At 43.6% G+C, this 10,184-nt stretch overlaps 1 protein-coding gene across 4 annotated transcripts in view; it reads right to left on the bottom strand.

The window, feature by feature from the left end:
* Positions 1–267: 267 nt before the first annotated feature.
* The window catches only part of LOC102370105 (tyrosine-protein phosphatase non-receptor type 20), a 136,096-nt gene continuing 126,179 nt past the window's right edge, over positions 268–10,184 (bottom strand). For all 4 annotated transcript variants that reach the window (XM_025213588.1, XM_025213547.1, XM_006014766.2 and 1 more), the window contains 3 exons: positions 2,471–2,686; positions 2,156–2,218; positions 268–682 (listed from right to left, as the gene is read on the bottom strand). In XM_025213588.1, the coding sequence (XP_025069373.1) occupies positions 602–682; positions 2,156–2,218; positions 2,471–2,686 (360 nt within the window). In that variant the 3' untranslated portion in view covers positions 268–601. The remainder of the gene's footprint in view (positions 683–2,155; positions 2,219–2,470; positions 2,687–10,184) is intronic.

Genomic DNA, 10,184 nt, shown 5'->3' with positions numbered 1-10,184 from the left:
CCCAGAGCGGAGGCCAGATTGTAAGCTATGACCCACAGGTCATAAAAGTTGCAGACCCCTGGTCTAAGTTATTCATATTACCAGAAGCAAACATACTGACTCCAAACACTTCGGAGCATTGCTAGGAATAGAGAATATAGATACAAAATAAAGGAGCAAGTGTATAGAGTGACATTTAAGGGAGAGTTTCTTCCACTTGCTACATGCATGGTACAGGAGCATTTTAACTGCCTTTTTTACAATAAAAGTTAGTTGATCATAGTCGTAGTCCTTCATAAGGTGTGTCATCTCTTTGCCACTAGTCAACATTGTTGTTCTAGCCACCAATATGCTGCAAAGCAGAGCATCCGAATTACTGTCTGTGATAACCCGATAGTGGCATCGTGATGCTGAGAATTTTTCAATATATAGAGCCAAAATCTATGTGACATTTAGCTCACATTATGCTGATTTAGAAATGCTTCAAATATCATAATCTAATAGTGTAGAAAGTAAGACGGTGTATAATATATTCAGTACAGCGCCTCTCTGTGCTGGCTTAACAGCCTTTTAGAATGAAGTAATGCAGGGACTCCAAGATGAACAGCTATGGCAGGGGTACTTATTGCAGTTGATGGGAATCCATGGCTTGAATGTTCTGCAGGACTTTGAGCACAACTTCATAACAGAATAGATACTGATCCTGGACATGTGGAGAAACCAGCACAGAGTCACTCTGTCAGCTTCGGTACATGTATGCAAAGGGTGCAGAGCTGCCTGAAGCTCCTGCTTTGGACACACCTTCATAAGATGAATTATCATCTAGGGCTGCATGAAATTTGGGGTGTTCAAGATCTTTTGTTTCCCCTCCCCCATTAACTCACTGGTTTTGTTCTCCTCTCTGCATTTATTCTTTTTTTTTCCCCTCCTTTCCCCATTCACTCTGCCCTTCCTTTTTTTCCCATTCATTCATAAAGTCTTGGCTCAGGAAGGCCTTCCTATTTAGAACTTAAGTACATGCACATGAAGTTTTCAAATGCACATTGAGTATACTCAAGACCATTGAAGTCAATGCAAATTAAGTGCTTCCTCCATTATAGGCACACTAGCAAACTGCCCATCAAGAATGACAGGGAGGGGCGAAAGGGGTGGGTCCGGGCCCACTCCTCTCTCTCCCTCCTCACCCCCCCCCCCCCCCGCTGCATTGGGCCCGGGGCCGCTCCCCACACACTACTGCTTGGGGTCCGGGCCCACTCCACCCGCAGCTGCCTCCAAGGAGCAGGGCGGGAAGGGGCAAGGCCAACAGTGCTGGCTTCGCTTCCCCGCCACCCCTCCGGTCCCTGCTGTCATGATTCATCATGGCTCCACCACTGCCTTCTGTCCAGAACGTTCTTAGAGCACTTTGATTGGTTGTTTAAGACAACCAATAAGAGTGCAAATAAAGCATTACGGACAGATGGACTAAGGCTTTTATAATATTAGAATGCTTAAAGCATTGTCCATAAGATAGATGTATCTAAGTACATGTTTAAATATTATACTGCAGTAGATCTATATGCTTTCCTCCATTTACTCTCTCAATTTTCTCATCCCTCCATCCCTGTGATGCTATCCTCATCAAATTCAGCTCATTTATCTCTTAATAGTCATATATGAAAACTTGTCAGGGGCAGAGATAGCTTAGTAGTAGCTAACAGGGCACTCATCTGCCCTTCCATCCCAAGGATTCATTTCAAAGCTGCACTTTTTGGGGGCAAGACTTATGAAACCCAACTATTCTAGTCTATTAGTTACTCCTTTTTAAAATAAGGAGTAACTAGTAGAGATTGGTACAAAATTGGCCCTAAATCCTGGAAATACTTTCTATCCTAGCATGAAAATCAAGAGTCAGTAGTGACTGCAGCATATTACACAACACTAAAGATCACTTTCCTATGCTTTTATTTCCATTCCCTAATAAGGACAAAATTCTACTAGAATTACATTGAGCAATACCTCACATCTAGGGAAGACACTCGTGTAGTAAGGTGCTACTCAGTAGGAATAAAGGTGGTAGGCATAGGTACATGCTTACTCTCATTGAATTCAATGGCATTTCACCTTTGAATTCAGAAAGGCCTTCCTGAAGCAGGGCCTTTGATGAAGAGCTAATCTGATTTCCTTATGGAGACCTTACCTTTGTTTGAATCATGCCAAAGCGCTGATGTCGCAGCTCTCTCACTATCTGTTTGATGTTGAACTGTCAGAAAAGAACAAAGTTATCAACAAAGAGAAAACAAAATCTAGTGGGAAATCTTTGAGTTTTTACTTTCATAAATATTTTACTCTTAATTGTTATCCCTAAAGGCCAAAATCAACATCAGAAATCAAGTTTCTTTTGAAAATGGACTTATTTGAATCAAATTGCACAAGGAGTGAATTTGATCCAAGCTCTCCTACAATAAAATAGTCAGCCATCATATTTATAACCAGCTGTTTTAGATATACTTACACACAGATCTTTCTCTATGTAGCTCAGCAAAATATCTACACATAGTAGAACCCCACTTCTTCCAATCCCAGCACTGCAGTGAGCAACTATAGGTCCTGTCTGATGAACTTTTTTCATGTAACAAATGAATTTTACCAGCTGTTCTGCTAGTTTAGGAGTGCCATGGTCTGGCCAGGTGGTAAACTGTAAATGTTTTATAAACCGTTTTTCTTCTGTCTGAAAAAGAAAGAACACAAATAGTATTTGCTTATGGAATTCTATAATTTACTCACATAAAGTCAACTAGACAACTAAATATAAGTAATTTAACTGAGCATCTAGCAATGGCCAGAAAAATATTTCACATTAAAAATGCTAAGTGAGAAAAAAATAGCTCTAGGCTATCCAGAAAATGTCCCATGTTACAAAGAGCTCAGGGGACACTCAAAACCTTTCTCAAACTGGACATTTATACAACTAGGAGGTCCAGGTGCGCAGAATTCAGGAGCTTTCAGGACTGAAGTCTTCCTAGCAAAGCACAGGTCACTGGAATCTCCAGAAGCATAAATGACCTTTAGATAGCTCAGAGAGTTAAATGGAAGTCAGGATTACACTGTAGTGATTCAGTATCTCTATAAACCTTCAAGTTAGGAAAGGGATGGGATTAACTCTTTTTTTACATGAACTTTGAAATGCTGATGCGTTGCAAAAAGCAACAGATACATTTTACATAGCAACCACCATGCCAGTGTTTGCCTTTCTTTGTACATCATGCTGAGGGACATCTGCAAAACTATGGTTATGAAGAGTTTTGTTTCACACGTGAAATCAGAATCAGTCTTTTAATGCCACCATCTTCTCATGATACCACAGACCATGGATCATTATGGCTTTCACAATGAAATAAGGAATAAAGCAAGAGAGATTCTATTTTCATATAATACATTGATCATGATACATTGATCACGATAGAGAGGGACTAGGACTACAGCCTAGGATTGAACATTTACACTATCTGAGAGATACTGTAGGATTTTAATATGTTTTGTGCTTTAAGATCCTTGGGTATAAGTATCATGCAAACACTGGACTAGATGGGAGCCTCTGGGTCAGAATCGAATCCAGGTCCCTGCTATCACATGAAGCCACATCACCAAACTGATTTCTCAGACCTATCATTCTCCATTTTAAAATACATTTGGTTGTTTTATTACCAAGGTTTGTATGGGCAGGCACTTCTAGAAACTTACTGCTCTAATAGTTAGAAACTGTCCCCTGATATACAGTTTTTGTTATGGTCGGTTTATATACATTTGTTCCCATGTTAATATGTCCTTTGCCTTAATATGTCTACTCCTGGTGTTCACTCCCTGCATATTTATAGATAACCACATATCATATCCCTTCTCAGCCATTGTATCAGTAGGCTAAAGAATCCAAACTCTTTTAGAGGTGTACTACTATTTATAACAGGGGCAGGCAAAGTACAGCCCACAGGGCCAGATCTGGACCGCAGTGGACTCCATTTCCCAGCAGCCCTGCCCGTGTAGCTGCAGCTGGTTTCCATGAAGCCCCCAGGAGTGGTGGAGCCATGATAGTAGGGGGCCAGGATTTCTTTAGAGACCCACCCAAGCAGTGCTCATGGCTGGGTGGGGAGCTGCTCTGGGGCGCAGGCCAGGATCATGCAGTGATGACAGCATGGGCCGGAGCTGGGGCACAGCTGCAATCCTCTGCCCACACACCCAGGGCAGGGGTGTGCAAGCTGTGGATTGCAGCTCTGCCCCAGCTCTGGACCGTACTGTCACTGCTATATAATCCCGGCCCCAGAGCAGCTCCCGGCCCATCCATGCACCCTGCCAGCGCTGCTTGGGCCAGTCTTCGTGGAAACCCTGTCACCTCACTGTCACAGCCCTGCTGCTCCTGGGGACTCCATGGAAACTGGCTGCAGCAATGCAGGCAGGGGCTGCTGGGAAATGGAGCCGGATCCCGCATTTTGCCCACCCCTGAGGGCAATACTGAGGGATATGCTTAATTAGCCCAAGCTACATAAATTCCTACTCTGCAACTTCATTATCTTACCACTGCCATAGTCCAAACACAGGACAGACAAGGAGTGAGCTAACTGATTCCTAGAAGATTTTGACGAAGCTTTCTGTTCTTAAAGCAGAGCCTTTCTAGAAATCAGTCTACTAACTACTTGTCTCTCCTGTGGGCAACAGAGACTATATTTAGGGGAGAGACAAGCTGCAAATCAGTTGTTGGCGGATTTCCTGTGTCTGAGGCCTGCAACCTGGGTGAGTTTTGAACACGCTCCAGGGCATGGTATGCTACGAAGAAGGTTGACCTCAGACTCTGATACACAGTACAGCTTCTGTGGGTGGGCTGGATTGCCAGTGGGGTGAGCTAAAGGCTTTTTAATTAAGTAGTCGATGGGCTTGGGTTAAATGGTGGACTTGGGGATGCCACTAAATAACAGTGTAGATATGCTCTTTACACCCTTATATTTTCCTCTTGCATGGTATGCTTTGCAGTCCCTTGATCTCTTGTCTGCATCTTTCTATCTGAATTCATCTTTTTTTGTACATGGATGACAAAACAGGTACACAATATCCTAGACGAGGTCTTGCTAGTGCCTTGTACAATTGCATTAATATTTTCAGTAGGGAAGTGTCAGGACCAATAATCCTAGGATGATGCCTCCTAACTCTGTATCAGCAAATTTTATCAGCACTCCCCCATCTTTTGTCTGAGAGTTATTAACAAGATCAGTCCCAAGACTAATCCTTGAGGAAATGCACTGGTGACATCCCTCCACCCTGATATGAGCTCTCTAAATAGAAAATATTTCCATTTCCCTTTGAGCCAGTGCCTTATTCACCTTATAGTTTGACTAATCTCCATCTCTGGCTGTTAAATTATTTTCCATGTAGCACCATATAAATGTTCTACTGAACTGTCATCCAGTAGGTGAGATTTGTTTTATAGTCTGGGGCAATCCACGTGTGTTAAATATATGTCACATTTAACCCCATTTTCTATTTACCTTCATGTCTTTAGGTATTATTTCCTTCTAAATTGTTTTCTTCTACATTTGTTCTAAAGCAGGGGTGTCAAACTCACCCCAGGCCCTGGACTAGATCCAGGTGGCAGGGGCCCCTCCTGAGCTGAATCCTTGGGGCTGAATTCGGGCAGCAGTGTGAGTCTGGGCTGGGCTGGGTGGTAGTGTGGGTCCAGGGCATGTAGCTACACAGAGCTGCATTTGTGCAGTGGAGAGCCAGAACCACATAGCATCATAGGACATTTTTACACATTTTTACAAACATCAAAAATGGAGTGCTGCAGCACCAGACGCTTTGAGAAGTGCCCGGTGCTGCAACACTTGCAGTTGTATAAGTGGCAAATTGCACGTCAGCATGAAGAAAATGGTGGTGGTGCGCTTTTGAACTAAAACACCTCAAACGTGCTTTAGTTCAAAACTGCACCACCACCATTTTCTCTGCACTGACGCGCATTTCGCCACTTATACAACTGCACGCTGCGCAGCGCAGTGAACATCAGCTCACGTGAAGCAGCAGATCTCCGGTGCGTCACCAAAAGAAAAGGTAGGTGTATAAATGCCCGTAGAATCGTATAGAATCATAAAAAGTTAGGGTTGACCTCAGGAGGTCATCTAGTCCAAACTCCTGCTTAAAGCAGGACCGTCCCCAACTAGATCATCCCAGCCAAAGGTTTGTCTAGCCAGGTTTTGAGAACCTCCAAGGATGGAGCTTCCACCACCTCTCTGGGTAACCTATTCCAGTGTTTTACTACCCTCCTAGTAAAACTAGTGAAAAAATTCTTTCTAACATCTAACCTAAGCTTCCCTTGCTGCAACTTGAGACCATTGCTCCTGGTTCTGCCACCTGCCACCACCGAGAACTGTCTAGCTCCATCCTCTTTCAAACCCCGCTTTAGGCAGTTGAAGGCTGCTATTAAGTCCCCTCTCAGTCTTCTCTTCTGTAGACTAAATAAGCTCAGTTCTCTCAGTCTTTACTCATAAGTCATACCCCCCAGCCCACTGACCATATTTTTACTCCCACATTCATGACTTTGTTAAAAATACTTGTTACAGGACCTGTTGTCTCATTTACAGTACTTTCAAAATTCTGGGATTTAAATCATTTCTTCTCTCGCACTTGAGTGCATTATCCATCCTGTATTTGTCTCCCTAAATCACTATGATCATCCTTGAAATCTGAGGCAAGGATTCATTTAGTTTTGAGTCATATCTAAATAAATTTCTACTCTATCCATGCTGTGGAGTGGCCCCAGTTCATTTATCCTTGTTCTCTTTTTATTTATGATAGAAGAATCTATGGCTATTTGTATTAATGTCTTTTACCAGGTCTAACTCAATCTGATATTTGACATTTCTCTCTTCATCCATACATTCCTCGACCTCTAAAACATGCCTGCCTTTACTGATCAGACCTGTTTCTTTTCCCATTCCTAGACAGCTAATGTGTTTTTTGAAGTGGTTATCCATTCAGTTAGCAGTGGAGCCCTTCCAACAAGTTTTTTCCTCCCTTTGTTTGACATAAAACCATAGACAGTTTTAGTAACTTAAAAAAATTCCAGGCACCTTCTCCACATTCAAGTCCCATAGCTTGTTTGTTCACTAGCCTTCAGTAACTAGTTCCCTTAAGTTATCAAAGTTTGTCCTTTTGAAATAAAAGACTTTAGCTACAGTTATATTCTTTTTTTATTCTGACATTTAATTTAAACAAAACCAATTGCTGATCATATGATCCAAGGTAATTTTTATATGACCAGCTCTTTTCTAATGTTCTTATTGCTTGTCAAAACCATGTATAAACTAATATTTCTTTTTGTTGGTTCAGTGATACTGGTGGGGGAAAAAACCACCTGTTGACTTGCATCCAAGAATATCTGGATCTTTGTTCTCCACTCAGAATCTGGGAAGTTAATTTCACATAATGAATTAATTTATGAGAGTTTTTCTTACTCTAATAGCATGACAGATTTCTGCCCATATTCAAATATGACACTGCAAGTTTACCTGCTAGATAGAATCTTTCTAATCATCATTTTCCAAAGACATTTTGACCCAAACAATTTCTGTTTTGTCCAAGCCATCCTGTATTCTTTCTTTACAGTGGTGGTTCTCAACTTCTTTAGATTCAAGGGACCATCTCGTTAGATTCAAGGCACCCCTCAGAAAATGGCAGCTCTTTGTTGCCACTTGTTTTTTGTGAACAGAAAAATAATAGTGCAATTCTTCTGTTGCAGAGAACTAAGGAAGACTACACAAGATCAGAATATTTTTAACATTATTAATTCCTTTTTTTTAAATCTCTGGCTTTATCTTGTAAATCGTATCCACACTCCTAAGGGTGCTAATTGCATGGCAAACCACATCATCCTTAAAAGGATCTCAAGGCACCCAGGGTGTTGTGGCACTGTATTTGAGAATCACTGCTTTACAGTCTATCACTTCATTGTCAAAAGATGCTACCTCACTACTTTTACCTACATTTCTGCTTTCTGAACAGTACGTATCCTTCAATACCAGTCCTGACTGCCATTCCATCATGGTTCTGCTATCCCTGTAATACATGGTTGCCTGCTCTGCACCAGTAGTTCAGGTTCCTCCGTTATGTCTCCCAGGATCCTCACATTAAAATGCAAACTGTAAAGGTTGAATAGGGTGAAGGCAGTCAAAGCTGATCACTCTAGGTCAGGTGTTTACCAGAGTGGAGGCCAAGTTCAAGAGCCAGGTATCAGTGCTAGTATTAGACAGCAAGCCAAGGATTGAGAAAAGGTGAGTTAATCCAAGCCAGGAGGTCCAAGAAAGATACAAGCAATCAGGAAGAGGCAAAAGAGTCAAAGCCAAAGGTTCACAGCACAGAGTCAGAATTAGGAGTTTCAAGCAGGCCAGAGGCACAACATAGTGGTCTGTTGCCAAGACATTGCTGCTGTCTAGGCAGAGCTTAAATAGGCCAAGGTGGGTAGGGCCCTCCTCCCCTCTTTCTGAGAGATGACTAGGCCCAATTGCCTGATAACTTCCAGCTGGGCCTAGGATTGGATGTGTCCCAAATGAGTTTCAGCTCATAACATCATCCCCTCCTCTTGGAACACCCTCTGGGTGACTGAAGCCAAACCCTTCCAAGTATGTGCAGTGGAAGGCTTAGACCAACTCAGGGTGTGCACATTCTTGGCTGGTTCCATGAACAGTCTGCTGGTCCCGGGGCAGATCCATGATTTTGCAAAAGGGAGTGCAAGAGCAACAACAAATACTGCAGAGGTGGCTGCATTCCCTGCACCCAGCCTCCTCCCCACAACTGGTGCAGGCAGACCACACCATGAACGCAGGAACTGGGGACTTGTAAGACGCAAAACATGTAAGAATCCATTCCCCTTCCCCTCTGTGAGGGATGCTCCAGGCCTGTTCCTGCCTGCTCAGACTAGGCTGCACAAAGGCCAGGCTCAGCTGGGGACAGCAGCAGCAGTGATGGGTGGGCACTTCTCCCTCCCCACTCTGACTCCCAAGAGGACAGGGCAGGGAGGGAGAACCTCCTCTGCCGCCACTGCCACTGTCCCCCAATGGCGCCCAGCCCCTGCCCTAGCTGGAGTGGTCAGGAATGGCTTTGCAGCTTCTCTTACCCCCAGGACAGCATGGAAAACAGCAGCAGCAAGCAGGAGAACGGGGGAAGGGGAAGAGAGGGAAGGCCTCTGAGCATAGAAGGGAAGGGAGAGGGATTCTTGTTTGTTTGGGGGACTTAAAGTCACTGGCTGTTGCTCCCAAAGTGTGGTTCAGTCTGAAATGGAGGTGCAGTCATGCCACTGCCTCTAGATCTGCCCTTGCCAATCAACAAGAAAGGAGTTTACCTCTTGCCTTTTTACTGTCAAGGACTTCCTTAATATACTCCCCTTGCCTTGGACTAAAACAGGTGGGGATAGAGTGGTGGAGTAGCCCAGGAATGGATTTTTTAGGTAGAGTTTCAGTAAAAAACATGGAAGACAAGATGGACTTTCATTGTTTCAAGCAGCATCAGCTGAAAAGTCACTGCTACTGATATGTGCCATGATCTAAAATGGGCCCGAGTACTGGTAGTCCAACTTGGAGGGGGAGCAATGGATTTAAAATGTTGTGTGAACAGCCATAAATTATCCCCTACCCTGAATGAGGGTGCTCAGAGCAGTGCTAGTCTGAAAGGCATTTGTAGATGATTTTGGAGGCCCTCCTGGATCTTTGGCACGTGGCATACTAACTCTGCTGTGGTGGGGGCAGTGCGATGATGAGCAGGATCAGGTGAAAGCAGGGATGGAATCCATAGAAAGGACCATGCTGTGGGGAATTACAATCTGAGTTCTTATAGGCAAACTCAGCCAATGGCAGGAGGAAGACGCAGTTATCTTGCTTAATCTGTCTGTTGAACCCTGGGTAATAGGTTGACAAGACATGTAGCTCCACCTTTAGAAGTCAGGAATGGGATATAAGTTGGAGCCGTTGGCTTACAGGCATCCCATGGAGCTGGAAGATGTTTTTTTAGAAATAGTGGGAACATCATGGCAGGGAATGAATAGTCCACCTTGGTTAATGAATCTCTGCCCCTGATAGTGAGGATGTTCCATTCAGGTCTAAAGTCCTGGTTGAGTTGAGGTCCTAAACTCAGCACAGTGGGTGCAACTCTCCAGAAGAGGGTTTTGGTTGAGGGAGGACAAAAAGGACTCC

The sequence above is a fragment of the Alligator sinensis genome, unplaced genomic scaffold (genome assembly GCF_000455745.1).
Source record: "Alligator sinensis unplaced genomic scaffold, ASM45574v1 scaffold264_1, whole genome shotgun sequence".
In the NCBI taxonomy this organism is placed as follows: domain Eukaryota; kingdom Metazoa; phylum Chordata; order Crocodylia; family Alligatoridae; genus Alligator; species Alligator sinensis.
Note: the sequence above shows the minus strand (reverse complement) of the source record. Positions and strands in the feature narration are given on the sequence as shown.